General features: G+C 33.2%; 2 protein-coding genes across 9 annotated transcripts; one reads left to right on the forward strand and one right to left on the reverse strand.

Moving 5' to 3' along the window:
• The first annotated feature begins 5,447 nt into the window (after positions 1-5,447).
• Positions 5,448-6,068, forward strand: LOC107910007 (uncharacterized). Its single transcript, XM_016837740.2, has one exon. It carries the CDS (start codon positions 5,448-5,450, stop codon positions 6,066-6,068), a length of 621 nt encoding a protein of 206 aa, XP_016693229.2.
• Positions 6,069-6,152: 84 nt separating this feature from the next.
• Positions 6,153-12,222, reverse strand: LOC107910005 (long chain acyl-CoA synthetase 1). 8 transcript variants are annotated; one of them, XR_005930596.1, is made up of 21 exons: positions 12,086-12,222; positions 11,292-11,455; positions 10,997-11,060; positions 10,827-10,916; positions 10,664-10,720; positions 10,494-10,542; positions 10,001-10,077; positions 9,874-9,913; positions 9,703-9,797; positions 9,337-9,504; positions 9,043-9,153; positions 8,571-8,658; positions 8,423-8,489; positions 8,244-8,319; positions 7,781-7,898; positions 7,300-7,545; positions 7,070-7,209; positions 6,801-6,983; positions 6,597-6,716; positions 6,410-6,509; positions 6,153-6,334 (listed from the first exon to the last, which is right to left on the reverse strand). XR_005930596.1 is itself a non-coding variant. In XM_016837739.2 (20 exons), the coding sequence occupies exons 2-20, from the start codon at positions 11,444-11,446 to the stop codon at positions 6,465-6,467; spliced, it is 1,989 nt and encodes a 662-aa protein (XP_016693228.1). In that variant the 5' UTR covers positions 11,447-11,455; positions 12,086-12,222; the 3' UTR covers positions 6,153-6,464. The 8 variants fall into 8 exon arrangements, 6 of the variants coding, with proteins under 6 accessions (XP_016693228.1, XP_040973820.1, XP_016693227.1 ...); XR_001687428.2 differs by having other exon boundaries at positions 12,025-12,161; XM_016837739.2 differs by having other exon boundaries at positions 6,153-6,509.
• Between the last annotated feature and the right edge of the window lie 14,338 nt (positions 12,223-26,560).

Here is a 26,560-nt window from a genome sequence, read left to right on the forward strand (position 1 = left end):
CAATTGTCACACCCCGAATTTGACGGATCCGAGAAGAAGGTGTGTAGGTGTGAAGTTATCTATTTTGGCGTGATTTGGTAGTTAGTCCACCAATTTATAAGTTTCTGGTGAACTAATGTTTGACGCATAGAGTATCTGCTCATAAAAGTGTCTCAGGATTTAATTCTCGTAGTATTCTTCAATTGAAGAAAGAGTACGAAAAGCGAAGAGTACGCCTCGGAGTTTTGGTTGAGTATAACACGCCTATCAAGCATATGAAAAAGTTGTAGAGAATTAAAGTGTCTATAAGGTCACGCCATATATGAGTTATCGCCAATAGGTATAGTACACCCAAGTTTACTCATATGTTGTGTAAGTGGGTTTTGTAACACGGTTGGTTGGGAGTCAACTAAAGGGATTGACTGGTCAAATAGTACCAATATCATGTCATTTGATTTCAAGATGACTGAGGTGCATCTCATGTCTTATTATTTAGGCCTAGAAGTCAAACAAACGAAATACGACATATGTTAGATCTAGTGCCTTAAGTGTAGTATTTTCGTCAATGTACAATTGTAATTTTTTTAAACAAATTGGTTAATAAAATAAATTCATGAATTATATTAATATAATTTGTATAATTATCCTTATATGAGTTTTTCACGCAAAGTAAAATGGAAGCAAATGTTGCTCACTGGTTGTCTAATGTTTAACTAATACTAAGTAGTATTACATGGTCGAATCATAATACGAAAATACGCTTATATTTAGTAGGCAAATCTAAACATGTCCTTAGTCTAATCGAAATGAGAAAACCTAAACATATTATCTATCAAGTCCAATTGGGGAGCTGCACTATCTTAGGCATCAAAACAAATGACTCCCAAAAGATAGAGGCATAAATATGACTGACTAGACTAATAGTACATCAAACTGGACCCAAAAAAAACAAATCCTAAATCCATTTATGGGTTTATTCACTTGTGACGTTCATAGTGTGACATACCTAAATCCTGAGTAGATGACGGACTATGTATGCGTGACTTGTACACTTTGATGTAAGTAAAATCCTAAGTTCAAATAGATAACGAACCTAAAGTTGGTACATTGGGTGTACGACTTCTGCAGTATATAGTATCATTTACAATAATGGAATTCATAGCCCGAGACATGGGTAAATGATATCCTCTCATTGGCATTACATGGTTGATAAAAAGTAAACGTTGTCACGGGTCGTTCGCCTTTGTGATGAATGACTTGATTACTATTTGATAGTAATTGACTTTTCATGAAGGAAGATGTAATGGTTACCATGAGATAAAATATGATCATATTGGGAGAATGGATGTTATCCAAAGAGATTAAGGATATCCTATGAGAGTAACACACTTATGACAAGGTCATTGGATGAGCATTAATCAAGTTGCTTTCGTAATGATATGCTGTTAGGGAAAGCTCAATCACAATACTATAGTGGAATGACTTCGTGACTAAATGAGTTTATAATTAATAGGCGAAAAGTTGGAACTTAATTATAAATCATTTGAGCCTCAATTGCATATGTCAAATTCGCTAGCTCGTTGAAACTAGAAATGAATTGCATGATAAATCAAATGAATATAAATAGATAGAAATGATAAAGTTAGAGAAATAATGTTACATTCAGAAATCAATGTGGTTTTCTCACTAAGTATGAAAATGACCTGAGAATTAATTTATGATTTTTTGAATTATTAATTAATTAATTGAAGTTCAAAAATGGATTAAAATTAATTACTTAAAGTGATCCAATTAAATGTAGAATAAATAAATATATTTTCTCATAGATTCTTTTATGGTAAAATTGTCATGATTTTAATGGAATTAGAATTGGGTTGAGAAAATTATTTAATTGAAAAATTAATTAATTTAAATTAATTGAGCAAATAATATTTAATTTTAGAAATAGAAAAAAACATGTACTAAGTTGGAATAAATTATAAAGTGTTGGGTTGAAGTCTAGGAAGCACATATAATTGGACCAGTACAGGAGAGACTTATTCCCTTTATATGGAATACATGTGACGACAAACCCTAGTAATCCTATCTAGGACTACCACCCTTCTCTCTAAATAATAGGGAATTGGAGATTTTTTCTATCAAAATAATATTATTTTTATTCTACCACTCCAACCAGGATTCTACCAACTCTCCCTATAAATAGATGACACTGGTAGGTTTCAAATCACACCAAAAAAAAAAGAAAAACACAAGTTTCTATGAAGTTTTCAATATTTTTATTCTGGCAGAAAGTAGTGAAAATTTATTTTTAAGAATGAATTTTATTTTTTGAGATTGCAATTCTACCAGTTTCTATCTAAGAAAGATTTACTTTCCTATTGAAAGTAAAGAAAATATTTTTGGTTCTGTGTTTGATTCGATTTGTTCGAGCCCACACTTGAAGCAGTTCATGGTATGAGAATAGCGAAGAAGATCGTTTGGTTGAAAGTCGAGAATGACAATTATCCGTCTATCCAAAAACACAGGTACAATTTCGCTCTAGAGTTTATTGCTATAAATATCACAAATTGGGTCAGTTTTCAAAATTTTTATTTTCCGTTGTGTAAGAAAATCATTTTCAAACTAGATTTTTTCCAACAACATATTCATCACGTAAGAAGGCTATGCAAAGCAAGTGTTGAAGAAATTCAAAATGTTTGACTGCAATCATGTTAATACTCCAATGGAGTGTGGAGGGAAGTTTTCAAAGTTTGATGATGAAATAAAGAAAAATCTAACTCTTTTCAAAAGTCATGTAGGAAGTTTGAGATACTTGACATGTACAAGACCTAATGTCCTATTTGCAGTTAAAGTAGTGAGTCGTACATTGAAGCTTCTATGTTACCTCACATGAAGGTTGCTAAAAGGATTCTTTGTTACCTAAAAGGTACAATTGAATTTGGGTCATTCTACTCATCTTTAACTCATGGGATTTTGTGATAGTGATTTTTCTAATGACATTGATGATAGAAAAAACACCACTAGAAGCAACCCATTGTGACACTTTCAACTTGTGATGCTCAATATGTGGCAGCAACTTCTTGTACTTGTCATGCTATTTGGCTTAGAGGATTTTTGAAAGAACAAGAGAGAGCAACCAAAATTTGCATTGATAACAAGTTAGTACAAGCACTCACGAAAAATCTTGTGTTCCATAATCGAAGCAAACATATAGACACAATATACCATTTTATCAGGGAGCATATTATCAAGAAGGAAGTGAAGCTTAAGTTTGTGAATACTCAAGATCAAGTGGGAGATATTTTTACAAAACCTCTCAAGGTTGAAGATTTTTGAAGAATTCATGGAAAACTTGGCGTAATCAAGAAAAGTTCAAATTAAAGGAAGTGTTGGATATTATAATTTGAATATTCTAAAATATATTTGCTCATTTATGTACATGTATATGTATTTAATGAATGAATTTCGAGTGGACGAATATAGTGCTCATGCATGAATGTATTTAATTAGTATACATGAATGTATTGAAACCAATAATCACTTACAGCCTTCATATAAAGAGTTGTATGTGATGAAGCATAACAAGAGAGAGTGAAAGACACAAAAGTATAATACAAGGGAGTTCATTTTCAAATTCCTTCCCAAGGTTGTTTCTTCCTTCACAAGATAATTATTTCTCTTCCACCTCCTTCCAACAAAGGTTTAATACTTTGATTTCAATCCGCCCTGTGCTTGAGGACTCGTTGTTCTCTTTCTCCTCTTTGAAATAGCAAAGAGAACAACCTTTGATATTGGAAAAAAAGGTGTTGCCTCATTGTAATAGCAAGCTTTTGAACCTAACCAGAAGATACCTTAACAATTTATGGAATAGAGTGGGAGAGAGCAAAGAAGGTTCCAATATCATGTTATACTTGACTGTCATTTTTAAGTTTACATCAAGCTTTCAATTACTAAATTGATAGAAACTTAGATAAATTAATGATTTGACAATTTTTAAAGAAAAACTCATTTCTTCTGCTATAGAATTTCACACATTCACTCTCTTCTTCAATCATATAGTGTATTCAAAATAGAACTCAGAACTGCGGCTAACAATTCGATTCCTCATCGTGAGATTGTTGTTGCTGTCGTGAGAATCAACGGTCTGAGCCGACAGCCGAGGCACACCATGGCTCGAAGAAGATGAAACTGTTATGAGAGCAATCATACAGATCAGAAACATGATTCAGAGCACCCATATTTTTCTAATTTTTCTCTTTTGATACAAAAAAAAAAAAAGAAAGAAAGGAAAAGATGGTGGAAATAACACTAGAAGAGCTTCTCGTTCAGATTATAGGCAAGATAAAAACGTTGGATCTTTTAGACTAAAGAAGCCACTGATTCATTTTGTTTTTCTTTTAGACTGACTTTTTTTTTCCCTTTATTTAGTGAGAAGTTAAAACCTAACATGAAATGGGTTGACGATCAAAGCTGTTCACCGCTTCAAGTATAACTTGAGTTTAAGTCGCATTAATTGTATTGATTATTTGGACTTTGACATATTATTGTAATTCAAAAAAAAAAAACTTAACGATGTAAAATAAAACGAATTTAAACACGTGTCAACATATTATAAGTGGGGCATGGGGAGGGGCAGAATTTTTGCTCCAAACCGATCCTAACTATTATGTTCGGCTCGGCAAAAACGCTTATCTTGACTAATGACATTTTTAGTTAAATTAGAAATTCATATTTAATATTAAACTGAAAAAATAAAACCTTCCCTACTGTTTTGTGCATAATTGAAAGAAATTATGGTGAAGATATGCAATGTTTGACTAGTAAATACAATCCTGGTGAAATATGACAAAACAGAACACTTTAATGTGAGGGCTGGGGGCAAATCTAAGGGCATACCCACATTATAAACAGTGGGGGTTACTTGACTTAAAATTTGAAGTTCCATCCCATTTCTACTAAAATCTTTAATCCCTTTCAATCTCTTTGCAAAAAATTTGTCCTTGAATCTTGTTGGTGCATGATTTTCTTTTCTTCAAATGCATCACTAAACCCATGCACAAATGTCATCCATGCTGCGTTTTGGTTTTAAGAATAGTTGAAAGAATTTCTTTTTTGGAAGAAGATGAAATTTAATTATCTTTTTATGAAGGATATTCCAATCAAAGTTAAATATCACTTTTAAGTATTTAATTGGGAAAATTGCTATAATTTAAGAGCTAATTTTTTATTTAACCCAAAAGGCATCATTTCATTGACGTTATAAAATTAAAATTCCTTCATCCTCCAAAACGTGTGAAAAAAAAAAGTTCAAAGCTGAGCATTAATCAAAAAATTACATGCATGCTCCACAAAAGTGAATGGAGTCAAAGTCCCTTTAGTTTCCCTATTCTAATAAATGCAACCACTCATGGAATTTCTTAAATTAGTAACTGGTATACAGAGGAGCTTTAACATTTTGGTTGTGAGAAATGGGCTATTACACTCACTTGGTTCCCTTCAATGCCAAAATTATTGAAACAACCGTCACTGACGAGGCTTCTGTAGCAGAAATTTGGGTTCTCCAGGTTCGATCCAAGTTCATGTTCAATGGGCAAAAACTTACTATTGCAGGGCTAAACTGTAAATGGAAATCTCATCCAATAAGATCAATGAGCAACAAAATTGCCACTCTACAACTCTGTGTTGACACCATGTGCCTCGTTATTCAGCTCCTCCACATTAACCACATGCCTCAGTCCATCAAAACCTTTCTCAGTGACACGGACGTGGTTTTTGTGGGAATCGAAATTGAAGAGACTGTGTTTAAACTCCAGAATGAGTATGGACTGAGTTGCGGAAGGACTATTGATGTTCGTTCCTTGGTTAAGGCATGGTTCCCACTCAGCTACTATGGGAAGCCTGGTTTGAAAGTTCTTGCTAACAGATTGGTGGGGCTCCATAAATGGAGACCAAGTGATGATGAGTGCCTCAATAAACTAGGTTTCTTGACGAGGATCAGGTTAAGTTTGCATGTATTGATGCATATGCTTTGTACAGGATTGGTCACAAGCTTTTCAAGGAAGATGAAAGGGCTTCTCAAGCATGTGTGAGTGGATGAACAAGTATGGTGAAATTTGTGTTTTTCCAGAAGTGAATAGACATAGCCATTGCGTTTTTGTCAATTCTGAAATGAGTTTTTCTAAATGAAAATATATAAAATACATATTACTAACTCAAAAGTATAGGTGAATAATACAAATAAATAAGAAGGTGAAACACCCACGCGTCTGATTAAATTTTCAACTTTTGTTGTGCTAATATCACCATAATATCTTCTTCCTTTCCCCACTGAAATGCAACTTGTGCCTTCTGAATTCTATATTGAAAACCAGTTAACGACAATTATTACTTATATTATGCATTAAGCATAGGCATTCAACACCATTTTCACCTATAGGATGACGATAAACCGTGGGGGTATGGCACAAGCATACTACTTCGGCTTTTCATTTTTTTGTAGTCAAGTTATGGTAGAGTGCATCTATTTCAGCCTGTTCAAACATCATGTGAAGTAACTTGGTAAGTCACCTGGTAACTAACAAGAAGCATATATGAATGAAAAATCATGCACACATTACCTGATAATATTTGAGCAGATTGTTTCTTTTTTTCTTCAATGTTGCAGTCACTAGATCTCGCTCCATGTCGAAAGCCCGGGCTTCCAAAATCACTCCTTTGATATACTCAAAACCTCTCATCTGGTGTTCAAATATGCAAACAAAATGTTAATGGAAAAAAATGTAAAGAAAGATGTAGAGGAAGAAAACTAAAGTAGATGTTACCTTGTTTTTCTCAGCTGTGAATTTGAGCTCTGAGAGGACATAATTCTGAAGCTTACTCAGAGAACAGAGCTCAGAGAGTGAAACAGTGTAACCATTCAACTCAGCCCATTTTTTAGCATTTTCTTCATGTAGCACAACCACTGCAACTAGCATTGATTTGAAGCTGTTTCCATAGACCCATACCTAAAGAAATTTGTTTTTTAAATTTGATTAAAGGGCATTACTTTGTTGCGAAATCAATAAAGGAGTCGATCAATGGAGATTCTCACATCATCGATGATTGGAGTGACTCCGTAAACATTTTCCAAGTACTCTAGTGCGACATACTCTCCCTGGGAGAGCTTAATAAGATTTTTCTTCCTATCAATAACCTTAACAATTCCATTAGGAAGCATTTGGCCTATGTCTCCTGAGAATGTCAAGAATGTCAGAATTAGAATTGAAGATTGGTGATTAAAATTTCAGTTTGAGAATTTGACTGGAAATCGAACCGCCTAACCTGTATGAAACCATCCATCCTTGAAAGATTCTCTTGTCAGTTCAGGGTTTTTGTAGTACTCAGAGAAAATAGTCTTTCCTTTCACGCATATCTCACCACAGGGAGGATTTCCGAGTGGATCATAGCCCATGTCTGAAACCTCCTCTAAGCGCAAGTCGTTGTACACAGCTGGAGACCCGACAGTACCAACAAAGCACATCTCATCCGGAAAACCAATAGTGCAAGCTCCACATGTTTCAGTCAATCCTATAATTATCACAATACAAATTGTTCAATGTGCAGATTATCTGTATAAGAAAATTACAACTAAGGCAACATATGCACCTGACGGTAATAAGCACTAGTGCTAGGATCAGGGAACTTTATATATAACTAAGACATGCCCATTCTTTTCTTTTTCTTTTTTTTTCTATTCCCTTGTTTTAAATATGACATAGATAGCCTGCCGTTATTTTCCATACTCCAATAGACAGGAAATTACCATAGCCTTGGACAACAAAGGCACAACAAGTGACCCGCAGGAATTCTTCAACTTCAGAGCTCAATGGTGCACCTCCGGATAGTAACAACCGAAGCCGACCACCTAACTTAGCTTTGACCTTGTAGAAATGGAAAAAGAGATGATAACACATTAGATAGTCGAGAGGTTATTTTCCCCAAAGCTTAAGAGTACACACTACTCAAGGGAACGACAAAGGCATACACCGGGGAGAACTGGGCCGGTTTGGACCAGTCTTCAGAATACTAGAGCCAATGATAAGTTGGCACCGAAATTGTATATCCGTTTAGAATAATGCAAAGCCCAATGAACAAGTATTAATGTGATCTGGACCCGTTAATCGATGTTTCATATTGTTGGGTATATGTATGGAACCCATCAAGCTTCGAAATATGGCCAAATTTTCTGTTTAGAAGTTTGGTTTCTGAAGGAGATAAGACATTACCTTCCTGAAGGCCAACAAATCTGCTAAAGGAGATGCAAATTTTTGCTTATACCCTTTATTCATCCAAGAAAGTTTGCTGTAAACAAAACACGCATGCATCAGCCCCATGGTTATTCTATATGCACTTCTACTACAAGTAGGAGGAGTTGTGTTACTCTTTGTAGGGAGCATTGTCTTACTGTTTGTAGAGAGCATCAAAAATCCACTTCCTCAATGGACTTAGTTCTTGCAGTGCTTTTTGAATACCTAAAACACGGATTAACTTTGACGAACAAATCATTGTTACTTAAAAATTGATCAGAAGATAATGGTTTTCCAATCACTTGCCTTCATGAATCATATCATAAACTCGAGGTACACCTGCTAAAAATGTGGGTTTCAACTCCATTATGTCATCCCGCAGTTCCTTCAAGTTCTGTAAGAACCAACATATTTTTCACATTAAGTTACAATTAAGTTTTAAACAAAAAGAATAAGAAACCAAGCAAAATTTTAATGTAATATGGAAATCCAGAAGAGAAGTTCCAGTCATGGATCGAGATGACCACCTCCCGTCTTCTCTTTCCCCTCATCTGATCCTATGCTTATATGTATCTAAATAATTCCACCATCACCGTACCTGGCAGTGGCATAATAAGCACCATTCCCATGATTTTAACACCTTCTAATGACTAATAAACTTCATTGATGTTATTGATTACAAGTTCATAAGTTCTTTAACACCCCCTCTCGCCTAGGACTGATTTTACATTTCCTCAACTAAAGAGTTCCTTAAAGAAACAGAGCTCCAGTAGCAAACCCCATGGTAGTAGCCAACGGATGCTCCTCTATGGAAAAAATATTCTTCTATCATGCGGTCAAGGATATGAGCAAGGGGCAGGAAGGACAAATACACATCATCCACTGTCATCTGTTTAACAAACGATATATCAGGAAGGTGAACCAACATTATATGTTAAAACGAAAGGCACACTTGAAATTGATACTGAAGTAAATGTGAGCAAGAAAGGACACAGCAGTGTTACTTTGAACAAGAGGAGCAGATTGCTATTTTGAAGAGATTGTTTATATTAAGTTCCAGAATTAAGTATACCTTGTCCTCAAATTGATCCAAGAAAAGATCAACTCCACATACAAATGTTGCCATTGTTTCGTGTGTTAAAACAACGCCTTTAGGATCTCCGCTGGTTCCACTTGTATACATAATGGTGCAAATGCTAAATGGTTGAGGTGGTGAAATCTCCCAAGGGTTTTCCTTTCCCTGATGAAACAATAGGCACAGACAGGAAAATGAAAAAGAAAAAGTGGATTCAACATTTCTCTCACAACATTTAAAAAGGTGAACATGAGCATCGAGAGATCTTACTATGATAATTTTTTATGCAAAATCAATGTGAAATAGACGATTAGTTTTCAATCCCTCTCTCTCAGAGTATAGTTATTAAGAGTGAAACCTAACCATGTGGAGAAACTCAGTCCACGAGTATGTCTTAATCCCCATTTGAGATGCCTTAGCATTGTCTTCTTCAGCCAACGATGTGAAGCAAACAATTGCTGCCACCAGAGAAAAACTTAGCATAGAGCCTTCAAGCAGTTTCAGCAAACTAAAGTTTATTTACTCATTTTTCACCTTTCAGCCGTTGAGCCGATTTACAATTAGGATTCAAAAGCTGCAAAGGCATGGGAAACATTAGAATGTTGATTCTGAAATTGGAGAAGTGTATGGAAAAGGGCATAAGTCAAAACCTAAACCTTACTTCTTTTACTTTTATGTCTTGAACGAATACAAAATCAACCTCTGCATGGTCTATGATAAAATTTACAGCTCCAGACCCTGCACTCAAGTTAAAGGGAGATGAACCTTAAGCTTAATATTCTATACTATTCAAATCAACAGTGAGACCTATAGATAGCAGGCATCTTGATGGTCCAAAAACTATGTACAACATCATGTGTGGTAGAAACACCTTCCACGAAGATCAATAAGAAGCTCCTAGAGGTAAATTAACTTATTAGCTAGAAAAGGTTTCAGTATAATAGGATTTAAGAAGAGTGATGGCCATGGACACTTGGAACTGCTTTTGTAAAAGCTAGCCCCAAAGTTTCACTGCTGCAATGGCAATAGACAATGGGGGAAGGTAAGAATCTAAAATGTTAGGCATTAAATTAAGGGAAAAAAAGAAGCTTCTTGAGCAAAGAGAGATCATAGAATTTGCTTCAAAAGAAGGAAATTTCTCAAGAGGCAATTACCTAGTGTATCATAGAGAGGCACACAAACCAAACTGTGGGCACCGCAGGCCTACACGTTGGAAAAAGTTGTTAAAGGACCATTCTAACGAGTGCTGAAAGGGAACTTGAAAGGTCACTACTTTTAAAAGCATTATCATAATTGATACAATAGCCAAAATCTGAAAGCAGACCTCCATTGCCATAATCCACTGCGGGCAGTTTGCTCCATAAATCCCAACCCGACATCCCTGCAACAAATATGTGAGTAAAACTGTAGCGAGGAAAGATTCAGACTAAACAACAAAATCGCTTTGTCTCCAAGGCATCAGAAAATTGACATATGTTTATGCTTACAGGTTCAGCACCAGATGCTTGCAATGCAGAACCAACATGCAGAACTTCATCATAAACTTCCTTATATGTTTTCCAGATATAAGGACCCACCTAAATGATAAACAAAGTGAGAAACAGCTAGAACAAATCTGGTACAAATTATGAAATCTTGTATTGAACATAAATTTAACCTTGCCATTGACAAATTTTCGCCATCCAAGCATCCTGTTTCCAGGGTACTTCTCAACAGATGAACTGCAGAATATCTATCTTGTTGTCAAAATTCATGAATGCTAAGATATTTAGTTCGTGAAAGGATAATCTAGAACTGTATTAGTATAATCAGTTAAGCAATAAGGCCTTCCAGCAGGCATTTTCAATGCAAATTCCTACTCTAGTATGTTAATGATACTGCCTTTTGATCAACGTAAAAGCCTGTACTGTAACATCAAAAAGTAAAAATAAAAGTGCAACATATTAAGTTACCTGAAAAGAGTCCATGTGGTAGACATCTCAGGATCAGGTGGAGGGTATCCTTGCTTGGCGAGTAGGTTACGGTACACGGGACCAACTGATGGCTTCCCATCTCGTCCTTCCCTTCCATCCTCCACCTTAACTGAAAAAACCTTCATATTTTCCATCTTTAGAACCTGTGCAGGGAAAACAAAACTCTAGGCACTTAAAAGAGACTTACAAAAGTCCAAAAATAAAGAAAATTCAAGCATACACAGTTCAACAATACGGCAACAAATTCAATAAATAGCAATAACTAAAATATTAAAGGTCAACTACAATATTCTGAAAATTAAAAGCCATGGAAGTTTATTTCAAAAAAAGAAGAGAAGTCATGAAAGTTGCTAAGAAATGTGGACAAAACTGCAACTGGATTCAAACTAAACAAATGTTAAATCCACTTCTAATCAAATCAAAGACCAAAAAGTACAATTCAAACAAGTGAAATTCTGATAATTTCACCTGTTGACAGAGAACATAAAAAATCCTTAATTTCCAAAGCAAGTGAACACTTAAAACTAATACCCACAGCCCACCATATATTATACTATATATAAGGACTGCTAAAAGTGAAAACTAATACCCACAGCACCCCACCGTATTATATATAACCCAAAAGTTAAAGATAAAACCATTGGCAAAATGGCAACTTATAGAACAAAACGAAATTCAATATAAGAAAATAAACTCAGAAACAGGTGCTTACAAGAAAAGTAGAGAAACCCCAGAGTTAAGAAGAAACGAAGGTAAGGGGGGAGTTTGCTTACAAAGTGGAATCGTGAAAGGCTCCGAGGATTGTCATGAATTTAAGGGAAGAAAGGGCGATTGGGAAGCGAGTTTCATGGCCATCGTTAATGAGTTCGTTGAAACAGGCATACAGTGTGTTAAGTACTTCCATTAACTGCAAACATTAATTGCACTCTTTAGGCTTTAGCTTAAAATCTTTCACGGGAACTTTGACACTTTCTTTTTTTTCGCAGAATTTGTTCCGACCAATCAACAATTCCAAACTGGAAAGTTGTGGGTTATTATTACGCTATACTGTGTAGTGAAAGAGAGGGTGGAGGTTGTATAAAAAATAAAAAATAAAAAATAAAAGTGGGTGGAGGTGCCTTGCTGTAAATGTAATTGATTTTGATTAGTTTTTTCTTTGGATATAATTCTTTCCGACAAGCGTCAAAGACTTATAAAGCCAGTTTCTTTGTATTTTATTATATTTTTACTTAAAAATAAATAAATAAATTAAATGATAATGTGTGATTATCGGGTTGCTAATATTAGTCCCTTCACATAAAAACTTCTATCTATTTCATTTCCTGTCAACAGTTTCATACATCTCATTGGTTAAAAATTTTATTCATTTTACTTAAAATAGCCTCTTTATGGCAACATGTAATGTATTTGACATGCTATGTGTCTTACTTTAGTTTCAATTACGTCAATATTTTATAATAAAAGTAGATGATTTTTAATAAAAAAATTAATTATATCTTTCATCTAATATATTATTTATTTTTTAGTAGAGGTAAAATACAGTTCAACTCTTTATATAAAATTCTTTACGAAACATAATATTTGAGTAAAATATTTATAAATGAATAATTCCGAAAATAGATGATTCAGGATTATATTCGTATATTTTATTATTATTTAGAAAAATAATATTTGTATTTTAGAGTATCTATAAAATAGTTATATTTTAACTTTTGATAGGAAATTAATTTTTTTATAAAATTTAATTAATTAAAATATTTAAAATATTCATCAAAAACATTATATTGAGAAAGAAAAAATAATTTTTTAAAAATAAAAAAAATTAAAAAAAATTTTTGAATGAAATGAGTTGAATTTATTGATTTCAACCAACTTTGCCATCATTGTGCCCTTGGTTGATGGCAGAATGGTAAATTTACGTTAATTTTTCTAAAATGAAAAGGATACTTTTATATTTAAAAATAAAAATAGATTGTCGATTGAGTCTCAATTCAAGTATTTTGGACATTATTGTTGATATAAGAAGTGGGTTTGAGTACACTGAAATGTATTATCTTCCTATTTATGAGTTAAGAGGAGAAAGTTTAAAATAAATAAATTCATAATATAATAAAGTATTAATATTTCTTTAAAGATTTGAGAAAAAAAAAGATTTATCAGTTTTTGTAAGAAGTTATCAATTTTTTCCTTCTATTAATTATTACCTAAATACTTTTAATTTAACTAGTTATTATACTTTCGAATATTTTTATTTACTTTTTTCTTTGGAAAATTTATTTACTTTATTGCGTAGGAGACTGTCCTCAAATCTAGCGGCAACCAGTAAAGCTTCCAGCTAAAGTTCAGAATAGAAGAGAAAGAAACTTTGTTAGTTTTATAGATAAGGATGGGCAATCGACGTCGTACGAATATTTCGGTGCCCACAAAGCCGCCGCCCCCCATCTCCCCATTTGGCACAACATTTAATCACACTTGCCCTGTCTACTAGATTTTGTAATAAATTTATAAAATTTGAAATACAAATTAAAAAGTCATATAATAATTAAATTTCAACATAATTATTAGTGCTGTGGCATGTTTAGATAATTATTATAATTAGCTAATTTTATTGAATTTAGTATAAATTTTTAAAAAATATGAAAATTAAAGTAATTATGCAGGTAATTATAAATAATTATATTCAAGTTCAATTATCTTGAAGCTTTCAAAATATATTTGTATATAATAAAAATTACGATGTAATTATATTATATTACTCAAATTTGAATTCCTTGCAATTACAAGAGCTTAATTACACTTTCATTCACTTACTTTGTAGTGTCAAAACACATCTTAGATCAAACTTAGTTGAAATAATAAAGATTATAATGTATTGAGTTTAAATCATGTGATTCTCATTATGTGTATATAATTTTTTAGATTTATCAAAATATAAAAAGATATAAATACCATTTAAATAATATTTGCTTTTTGTATAAATATATATATTTGGCAATTTCATAATTAAGTTATGTTCAGGTTGATAAGTGACACCAACTCAATCAATTTTTTAATGTAATATAGATATATATATTATTTTGTAATTTGTTTGATGTATTTTATGTTCATGCAAAATTTAATAAATTGATAATACCAATTATAGAAAAAATGCATAATGATTTATTTGACTTCCAAAATTGCTATGTTTATCAAATCTCTTTAAAATGGATGAAAAATTAATGTTTATTAACTTTGCTAAGATTGCCACGTGGATGCTACATCAGTAATTAATTATTTTTAAAAATTTTAAAAAATATTTCTAAATACTTTTATTTTAAAAATTAATTAATTATTAACGTGGCATACACATGAATGTTACATACAATACAAATTTAAAGATTAAAAAAGATAAAAAATTAAATAGAGATCTAAAATATTTTTTATAAAATTAAATAAAAAATTAGTCAATATGAGATACTTATATTTCATAAACACCAATTTAATAAAAAATAATTATAGAAATGGTCATTGAATTTGGCGTTATAATTTACGGCTTCTGGAGCATTCTTTGGTATAGAATCCTAAGGAAAATCTGTTTGCATAGTTTTTATTCAAATAAAACAATTGTACGATGAAGGAATATTTAAGATCCATGAAAGAATCCTATGGAAAATCTGTTTGCGTACTGAATTCAGATTTGGTTCCACTGGGTCCTACTAAGTAGTTTAAATATTTAATTTTGATAGTAAGGTAAATTCTTATTTTTAATAATTATCGAATAAAATACTATTAAATATAAATTTTTTTATTAAAAATAAAGTTGGTGCGCTGAATTTCAATTCTTACAAGGATGGACTAAATTGAAACAAAAAAAGTAAAGAAAAAGACTTGATTGAAAGATTATAGATAATTGGATAAAGATTGAAGGATTTTTAATATTGCTTAAACTTTGTAATTAGTTTAAATTTAATCTCTAGTTTAAATTTGATTTTTAAATTATTTATTTATTTAGTGATAATATTAAAAAAATCTAGTAAAATTTTAGCACTAAAAATGTGTATAAATACCTAGTGGCTACAACCAATTAAACACACACCTGGCTTTCAATTTTTTTTCTTTTTACTTTCAACTTTTTGGTTTAATTACCTTCCAAGGCCCTACCCCTTTCCATCGTCCACAATTCCATTTAAACCATTTATTTTCTAGCATGATTCTTTCCATGATTAGCTAAACTTTTTTTAGCCTTAGCCCCATTATCGCTTCGACAAGGTAATCGTGAGATATGAACCCACATTAATTACTTTGCAATTTGGTATTCGTTATCTCTCCGGTATATGGGATAGTACAAATTCATCCCTTAAAGTTGATTCGATTTTAATTCAGAAAGTAAGCATTGGGTTGGAATCATTTGGCGTACAATTGGAAAGTTGAGTCGGCCATGCTATATTCAAAATCTCGCAAACAAATTGGTGTGTTCAATTGGAAAAAGCTAGTTGGATTATGTCAAGGGAGATAGTGATTGGATTTAAACGACCCATACGGTTGAGGCCGTTAATTCGAGTTGGGCTTTTTAGATTGCATGACTATCGAAGTATTAAATTACGGGTACGTGCCACGTGGTAGAAAATTTGACAATAGTCGATTTGCAAGTGATACCAGGATCGACTATAAGAGGAAGAGTTAGAGGTTTGAGTGATCCTTAATTGTCATAATCAGTTTATCGCTTGGAAGGGAAAATCCATTTCAAGGATTGATTCAAGGTTAGAGTACACCGAGACTAAGGCCAAGCTTAAAAATATTTTATTTACTAATTTACTTTATTTGCTTAAATTTATTTTTTCAATTTCAATTCTGTTTTTATTTTATTTTACTACACTTCGTATTTCCTTATTTTATTATCTTTATAAATTTAAACCCCCCATTTTTATTTTTTCAGCATTGCTACGCATAGGTCGTGGGCACAACTGTGACCGTAACAACAATTCTGGTCACGAAAAAAGGCGAAATTAGATAGCCAGTCTATGTGGATTCGACCCTACTGCTCTATACTGCTAATATTGTTATTTTGTTGTAAGAATTTATATTTGGTGGTTTCAACACCCATCAAATTTTAGCGCCGTTGCCGGGAATTGGTGAAATTTTCTAATTTTTGTTTGTTTTCTTTCTGACCAAGTCAGAATCGAGGACTCTAGCATTTGAACCGAAGATAGAAAAGTTAGCTCGAACACTTCAAAGAGAAGCTATTCGACGCAGTAAACAACCACAACCTAACTTTGAAGAAGGATCTTACACCGAAGATATTTACTTATCTGAAGATTCAGATGAAATGGAAGATTAAACTATATGCCAACTTGATGCTACACCAAATGAACAACAACCACTATGCATAACTTATCCAGCAAATGAAACACCGTTCGAGTTAAAGTCGAAATTAGTACATTTATTGCCTACTTTTCGCTGTTTGAAAAACTAGAACCTCCATACTCATTTGAAAGAGTTCCACATGGTTTGTCTAAACATGAAACCAGAAGTAGTAACTAAGGATCAAATAAAACTACATGCTTCTCCTTTTTCATTACCTGACTCTGCTAGAGAATGGTTGTTCTATATTCCTCTGGGATTTATTAATGCTTAGATTGATATGTCTCAATTTTTTCTTGACAGGTTTTTCCCAGCAGCTCGAGCAGCCGAATTAAGGAGGAGTATAGTTGTAATACAACAAAAAGAAGTAGAATCATTCTATGAATATTGGGAGCAATACAAGAAGTTGTGCGCAAGTTGCCCACAACATGGCATTCCTGAACAGTCACTCTTACAGTATTTCTACGAAGAGTTACTCTCAATGAAAATGAAGATGATTAATACCACTAGTGGAGGGGTTCTTGTGAACATGTCTCCCCAAAGAGTTAGAGAATTAATTTCGACTATTGCCGCAAATTCTCAACAGTATTGACCACCTATGAAACCTACGAGAAGGGTTCATGAGCTAAGTACTCATTCCATAGTAAATAAGATTGATGAACTTACTAATGTGGTTAAAAATATACTTATAGGATAGACAAAGCCAGCTTAGTTGTGTGGGATTTGTACTAAGCCTGATCATCTTACCAACTCGTGCCCGATTTTACTTAAGGATACAACTGCACAAGTAAATGTCGTTGGGAACTTCTTAGGGCCACCTCAAAGGCATTACAATCCATATTCAAATATGTACAATATGGGGTGGAGGGATCACTTAAACTTGAGCTATGGATCGGATTCACAATATAATCAACAATATCAACTAAGACCACCTCCGCCTCAACATTATCAACCTCCAAAGTCATTAATTGAAGCCATAGTAGAGAGGTTGGCCATTAACACCGAAAAATTCCAACAAAAGTTTGAGGCGCACTTCTAAGAAATTGACCAGCAAATAAGTAAGTTACCACTTACGGTTAGCTGTTTGGAGAACCAAGGAAAATTGCCATATCAAACCAAGCCAAACCCACGTCAAAATGAAAGTGCAGTGATTATAAAAGATGGAACAAAGTCAGAACTAGTGTCTGGCATGAGTCGTGACCACGACATTGAACAGGAAGCCGAACCAGTAACTCTCATTGAGTTGACGCCTCATAAACCATTTGTTGTACCTCTCCCATACCTTGGAAAGCTCGCCCAAGTTAAAAAGGAACGAGAGGAAAAAGAAATCCTTAAGACATTCCGGAAGGTAGAAATTAATATTCCTTTACTTGATGCAATTAAACAAGTTCTACACTATTCAAAATTTTTGAAAGAACTGTGCATCGATAAAAAAAAAGCTCCAAGGAAACGAATGGGTGAATGTAGGAGAAAATGTTTCTGTAATGCTACAAAGGAAAATCCTGCCTAAGTGTAAGGACCAAGGTATGTTTTCTATATCCTGCCAAATAAGTAATATTGACATAAATAAAGCCATGTGTGATTTGAGAGCATATATTAATGTAATTCCTTTATCTATTTTTAAATTGCTAAACATGGGTCCTTTGAAAAAAATAGGGGTGATTATTCAATTGGCAGACAGGTCATGCGTATATCTAGAAGAGGTGCTGGAAGATGTTCTTGTAAACGTAAATGAACTAATTTTTCCTGCAGACTTTTACATCTTTGAAATGGAGGACGACCACTCAAAAAATATTTCTGATATTCTACTCGAGAGACCATTCCTTAGTACCGCACGTACAAGGATTTATGTTTGAAGTGGAACCCTCACTATGGAATTAGACGGTGAGGTGGTAAAATTTAATGTTCATGAGGCAATGGGTCAATTCAATATAATGTTAAATATTTGTAGTGTTGATATTATTGGACCACTAACGAAATTTCATTTTGAGTATCATAAAGGGGATGGATTACAAGCTGTACTTTCCAAGAGTTTAGACTTCAATACGATGGATAAATTGGAGGAGATAATGACATTCAGAGAACCGATTAAAAAAACCGTTATTCTATTGGATACTCCTCAATTTCCTAGAAGCCAAGGTAAGTACTTTGAACTTTCTCCTTCTAAAACTAAATTGTTGCCTTCTATTTTGTAGGGCTTAGAGAAGAGCTTAAACCATTGCCAAAACACTTGAAGTATGCCTATTTAAGTAATGAAAACACTTTACCAGTAATAGTTTTCAGTAAAATTTTGGGATTGGAAGAGGAGAATTTAATTCGAGTCTTGAGAGATTACAAAGGGGCTATCAGATGGGCGATCGTCGATATAAAAGGGCTAAACCCCTCAACTTGTATGCATATAATATCGATAGAAGAAAACATAAGCCCAAAGAGAGAAGCTCAAAGACATATTAATCCACAAATTATGGAGGTTTTCAAAAATAAAGTTCAAAAGTTACTGGACGCTGGAATAATCTATCCAATTTCTGACAGTAATTGGGTCAGCCCAATTCATGTGGTACCCAAGAAAACAAGTATGACTGTAATAAAAAATGCAATAAGAGATCTAGTTCCAACTCCAGGCTAAAATGGGTAGAGAGTCTATATAAATTACAAGAAGTTGAACTCTTTAACTCGAAAAGACCACTTTCCACTTCCTTTTATTGATAAAATGTTAGAACGTTTAGCGGGAAAAACTTACTACTATTGTCTTGATGGTTATTTAGATTTTTTCCAAATTCCAGTGGCATCAAATGACAAAGAGAAAACAATGTTTACATGTCCCTTTAGCATGCTCGCCTATAGATGGATGTCGTTTGGACTTTGCAATGCACCAGCTACATTCCAGATGTGTATGGTAAGTATATTTTTTGACTATATCGAGAAAATAATTGAGGTATTTATGGACAATTTTACAGTTTATGGTAATTCTTTCAATAAATATCTTTCAAACCTCGTTAGAATTTTGAAGAGATGCCTAAAATTTAATCTAATTCTTAATTATGAAAAATGTCATTTTATGGTAGATAAGGGATTGATTTTAGGGCATATTGTTTGCACTGAAGGGATCATGGTCGATAAGGTCAAAACTGATGTTATTAACTCACTTCCATACCCCAAAACTGTAAGGGAAATTCATTTTTCTCTTGGTCATGCAGATTTTTACAGGCGTTTTATTAGGAACTTTTTTAATATTTCGCGACTGCTTTGCAATCTCTTGCAAAGAGATAAAGAGTTTGAATTTGATCAAACGTACAAAGACGCGTTCGACACTCTAAAAAAAAGCTTGTTTCAACTCTTATAGTACAACTGCCAAATTAGGACTACCCTTTCGAGCTCATGTGCGATGCAAATGAAAAAATTGTAGGAGCTGTCCTTGGGCAACAAAATTAGGAAGAAACCTCACATCATATCCAACGTCTCAAAAACATTAGATGTTTCCCAGAGCAATTACTCGACTACTGAAAAAATTATTAGCCATTGTATTTACTTTGGAAAAATTTAGATTGTATTTATTAGGCACTAAAGTTATTGTTTTTTTTACCATGCAGCGTTGAAATATTTGATCAGGAAAAAAGAGGCAAAACCTAGGCTGATTCAATAGATTCTTCTCTTACAAGATTTCAATCTCGAAATTAAGGACAAGAAAGGAAGTGAGAACTTATTAGCTGATAATTTGAGTTGAATTCCTTTCTTAAAAGATGACATACCTCTTAAAGATAACTTCCGGGATAAAAGTCTTCTATCAGCTCAGACAGTTTACCTATTGTTTGCAGATATGGTAAATTACCTCACTACAGGTATTGTTTATTTAAACTTATCACGTTCTAAAAAGGGCAAGCTCAAAAGAGACTCGCGATATTATATTTGGGACTATCCATACCTATGGAAACACTGCTTCGATCAGGTAATTCGACGATGTGTCGCAGAAACTGAGGTACAATCTATTCTTTCTTTTTGTCATTCTTATGCTTGTAGAGGGCATTCAGTTTTAAATGCACCGTACGTAAGGTACTTGAGTTTGGGTTATTTTGGCCACACATTTATCGTGATGCTTGTTTATTTTGCAAAACTTGCGAGAGATGTCAAAAAGTGGGGATTTAAGCCGAAAAAATGAGATGCCCCTAACACCTATACATGTATGCAAAATTTTTAATAAGTAAGGCGTCGATTTTATAGAACCGTTTGTTTCGTCATTTAATAATATTTACATTATTCTCACTGTAGATTACGTATCTAAATGGGTAGAAGCTAAAGCTACCCGACATGCTGATACTAAAATTGTAGTGAATTTTTTAACGAATTCTATTTTTTTCAGGTTTGGCACACCGAGAGCATTAATCAGTGATCGAGGAAGTCATTTCTACAATAAGGTACTTGATACCCTATTGAAAAAGTATGGGGTGACACAACATGTGGCCACGACTTATCACCCACAAACAAATGGTCTAGCAGAAGCTTCGAACCGCAAAATAAAGTCGATTCTAGAAAAGACCATGAAACCAAATAGGAAAGACTAGAGCTTACATTTAAACGATGCATTTTGAACGTACTGTTCTGCTTACAAGGGATCCATAGGAATGTCCCTTTACCGATTCATATTCGGTAAACCGTGCCACCTTTCAGTAGAGTTACAATATAAGGTATTTTGGGCAGTAAAAAGATGCAACATGGAGTTGGACGCCGCAGGTAAGTATCAAAAATTAGATATTTAAGAGCTTGAAAAGATCCGATGTGACATATTTAAAAATTCCCAAATTTATAAAGACAAAACCAAAGCGTTTCATGACCAAAGAATATCTTGCAAACAATTTTAAATTGGTCAAAAAATGTTATTTTATAATTCAACATTGAGGATTTTTGCAGGTAAACTTCGAACCAAATAGCTTGGTTCTTTTGTTGTTACTAAATTGTTTCCTCATGGTGCAATCGAAATAAAAAACAGGAATCCGGGAAACATTTGAAAGTCAATGGGCAAATGTTAAAACCCTTTTATAAGAATTTTCAAGTACATGTGGTAGAATAATTATTTTTTGAGGAGTCAAACGATTAATTTTTTCAGGTCGTTGAGCTAACGACGTTAAACAAAAACGCGTTATAAGAGGCAACCTACATTTGTTTTCATTTAGTAATTTATTTAATTTAATTTAATTTAATTTTGAATTCTAGTTTAGTTTGAAAATTAAATAAAATATTATTTTAATCCATTTGATTGTGATATTTCTAGAAGCATGGACGACGACTGTTATTTGTTTTGGACGTCGAAATTAAATTATTGTAGGGGCACATTCAAATTTGAGTTGTACATCTTTTTTAAGCAAATTCATGGCTAAGCAAACAAACAAACCAAGCCCAGAAGAAGGGAGGAAGACTCAGCCCAAGCGGCCAAAGAAAGAAACAGGCCAACTGGCTTGACACAACCCAAAAGAAGAAAAAGAGAAAGTGGGCCAAACGACCAAGAAAGAAAAAGAAGGAAAAAAGAGAAAAAGAAGAAAAAGGAAAGAAGGGCCCAACGACCAAGAAAAAAGAAGAAGAATAAAATAATAATTTTTTTCAAACCCCCACATTCCCCTTTCTTCTTCTTCTTCACTTATCTTTTTCACCAAAACTCTAACACCTCAAGTCGTTACCGTTTACCCCTTCACTGCCATCAATCCCTTGACCAATGACGACCTCTTCGCCACCACCACCGCCGGTAGCACCCACCATCGTCCAAAAAAAGAAAAAAAAACCACCTTAAAAACACCATCTCTCACCATCTACGCGCCACCACAATTCTCCACCTCCCTTCCGTCAAACACCTCCATTTGAAAGCCATCACTACAGCCGTTCACAGCCCCACTATTAGACCTACGCCAAATAACACCCCTTCCTTAAAACACCCTAAAAACTTTATCTTTGTTGACCCTAACCCAACCACCACTTCTACAAACCCCAAAACCTCACATTTTACCCCATAGCCACTGCTAGCATCATCCAAAATTTTGACAAAATTGAAACCACCATCCGTCGCCAACCTCCACCATCCGCCATTGATCTCTACTGTGGGCTACCACTAAACAGTCATCTCTGATTGTATTTTACCCGAAAAAAATCTCATGGTTTATACTAGATGCTAATTAGCCAACATTTGACTGGTTTAATTAAATCGAGGCCAAAGCTAATTTTTAGCGCCATCAGTCGTTGATCTTAACGACGAAGTTCCAAAACAACCACCACTGATAAATGTTGCTGGAACAAGTCAACATCGACAAAGAAGCCCGACACCGGTAATGATAGAAAGTTCACACGTTCGTCCTGACTAGTCTAGAAACACAAGGTATAATGTTCCAAACCTACAAATTGATTTACTATTATTAACGTTTCCTACAGGTTGTTTAGACGGAGCTAGAACGATGAACCCAAGTTAACAACCTACTCTTTGGCGAACAAGGGTCAGAGTCAACCCCGAATAGCAGTACTAAAGCTGCTGATATACCGAGCCTACTACAAATCCCAGTAAAAAATGAGTACCAACCTTCTTGTAATAATAGGCACGTCAGCAAGACCGAACTTATATAATGCCGCCAGAACAGAGACTTCGAAGATTTCTAAATTTTACAAAATTAGAACACCAAACAAGATATAAGGAAATTCAACATTGGCCAGTACCAGTTTGCAAATATATCTTTCTCTTTACTCTTGATGCACTTAACATGCGTGAGTCAATATTTAATTATTTTGCTACTATTGGTTGGATATCATATGCGAATATTTATTGTGTTGCGTACTATGAACTTGTGTTCGAATTTTATGTGACATTTAACTTTAATATGTTTGAAGTTGAAACTGTTGAAACCCTGGATGTAATTAAACTCAGATTGCTTGGTAATTCATTTTCTATGTCTATTTTTGATTTTAACATGGCCATGGGTTTCGTTGACCCTGACGATGTCCAATCTGATTCATACTATAGTGCTCTTCTTGAGATATCTAGTAATTTTGATGCCAATTTGCTTACTCGGTGTTAACAAACTCAGTATCCCAGACTTACAATTCTAAGACCTCTAAAGCTTTATTAGTGCATGAATCGGCCCTAAGGTACATTAATAGGTTTCTCACTTTTAATTATTCAGGTCGCAATGATTCTACGTCTATCTTAACTAGAACAGAGCTATTTTTCTTATGGTGCATGCATTTCGGTTTTAGGGTCAATTTGGGATATTGGTTTGTACGTAATTTTCATGTTGTAATTTGAACTCATTGATCTCTCATACTCGGACTTTACATCACACACCTAGCCAAAAATATGCTTTCATCTAAATTTGATTTTTCATCATTAACGTATGCTTATAATATGGATCCTTTGGATTAATATTGTTTGGATTCTATGGGTTTGCTTGCCGACACCCTTACTTCATTTTATTTTGTTTCCCCAGGTACACGAACTGCTTGAAGCAATAAAGTATTTTGACGAAGACGCGATCCGGCTACTAGAGAACAAGAGGAGCAACCACCTTCCACTATGGATGAACGACTTCATCCCATCGAGCCTCGCCTAGAAACAATGGAAGCTAACATCTCAAGCAGGCTCACCATCTTGCAAAGCGGTCACTTCCACAGCCCTCCGGCCTATTAAATATAAACGGGGAGTACACTTTTCTTCACTCTTATTATTCTTTTTTCACATTAGGGGCAATATAGGCTAAGTAGGGGATCATGCTATACTTTTTTTTTTGCATGTGTTTTGTTAAGAATAATTTCTTAATTTGTTTCAGAAATAAACCTCTAATTCTTATGTTTAGTTTACTTAAATAAGTGCGTAAATCATGAATAACTATTGCTTGCTTGATCAATGAATATTTTATAGAATTGAAAATGTTATGCCTTAGTCAATATTTTATGAAAATTGTTGGCTCTTTTGAACTTACCTAATAAATGTTAAGAGTGAAGATTTGGAAATGTGACCAAGTTGAGTAATTGGGATGAGCTGCTTGGGTTGTCATCTCATTTTACGTCAAAAGGTTTGGTGACGAGCCGAAGTTTGTAACACTCCGCTAACCGAGCTGCCTTGAGAAAGGAGAAATAAATCAATTAGGAGAATGTAAAATTGAGTAACCGGGATAAGGTGTTTGGGTTGTCATCTCCTTTTGTGTCAAAAGGTTTGATTATGTCTCGAACTCGTTAAAAATAAATAATTAAATAAAGAGAACGTGTCGAGTTAAGTAATCGGGGTGAAGTGCTTGGGTTGTAATTTCACTTCACGTCAAAAAACTTGACTACGTTTAAACAAAATAATTAAAAAATAATAAAAATATTGATAATATGATGGTTTTGCATGTTTGATTAAGTCTAAATTTAGTGAAATAGTTAAATTTGACACACTATTCAAGATTTTATAAAATGCTTATTGATTGAGTTTAGCAATTGTTTATTTTGTATTCACCTAATTGTTTGAAGTATGTTTGACTAGGAAAGGGGGTTTTTGATTTTAAAAAAGATTGACGAGTTATTTCTAGTGGATATCATGCTTGAGGACAAACATCGACTAAGTTGGAAGCATTTGATATCAAGATAAACTCGTATTTTTAATATATTTATTTTTGGCTAATTATCAAATAAAATGCTATTAAATTTAGGGATCGACTACGAGAGGAAGAGTTGGTTGTTTGAGAGATCCTCGATTGTTATAACCAGCTTATCGCTTAGAATAGAAAATCTATTTCAAGGATCAATTCAAAATTGGAGTACACTGAAGCTATGCTAAGCTTAAAAATATTTTATTTACTAATTTACTTTATTTGTTTAAAATTTTTTTCAATTTCGGTTATGTTTTTATTTTATTTTATTACACTTCGTGTTTCTTTATTTTATTATCTTTGTCAATTTAAACTCCCCATTTTTATTTTTTCAGCATTGCTACGCACAAGTCGTGGGCACGACTGTGACCGTGACAATGATTCTGGTCACGGAAAAAAGGTGAAATTAGATAGTCAGTCCCTGTGGATTCGACCCTACTGCTCTATACTGCTATTACTATTATTTTATCTTAGGAATTTATATTTGGTGGTTTCGACGCCTACCAAATTCCCACCCAAAATAAATTATAACTATTAAGTTGTAATTATAAAAAAAAATTCTAACCAGTAAAGATTTTTATGTCAATTTTAGTAGTATAAATTATTATTACATAATTAAAAAAATATTTTTTTGAAAGTAATTAAAATTAGGCATGAGGGTTTGATTGAATCAAGTAAAAGAATTTAAGTTAATTGAGTTGACAAGTCATATCTTGTCATTTTAATTTGATTTGAATTTTTTCGAATCAAGTAAAATTGTTAAAGTTAAATTAAAAAGTGAAACATGTCAAATTAAAATCTTATTACAATATAACAAATTTTATGTTAGAGTACATAAATTTAAAGCCATATATATTTGAAAATTTTTTCAAAGCAAAATAAGACAAAAAAAGATATTTTAATATGATACACTTGAATCGTTAATTAACTTATTTAGGGCTCTAAAATTGTTATTTTATAAAAAAATTAGTTTTTAACTTTCTTTACATATTCTTTATATATATATATTAAATTTGTATAAATTTTTTTAAAAAAAATTCAACTTTTGGAATTTTTATAAATATTTTAAATTTTAATATTTATTTTGAATTTTTTGTTGAGAGAGAAACCGGTTTGTTTATTTTCAAAACTAAAAGGAATCGAAGAGTATTTACACAATTTGTTATTTGAATTATTCAAATTGTAAAATTCAACTCGATTCGACTCAAACTCAAAACTCGAATTATTTATTCGAATTGACTTGAAAAAATGAAATAACTTAATTCAATTAACTTAAAATTGAAACTTATTTTTCAAATCGAATTTTGCAAA

This window comes from Gossypium hirsutum, chromosome A07 (assembly GCF_007990345.1).
Source record: "Gossypium hirsutum isolate 1008001.06 chromosome A07, Gossypium_hirsutum_v2.1, whole genome shotgun sequence".
NCBI lineage: Eukaryota > Viridiplantae > Streptophyta > Magnoliopsida > Malvales > Malvaceae > Gossypium > Gossypium hirsutum.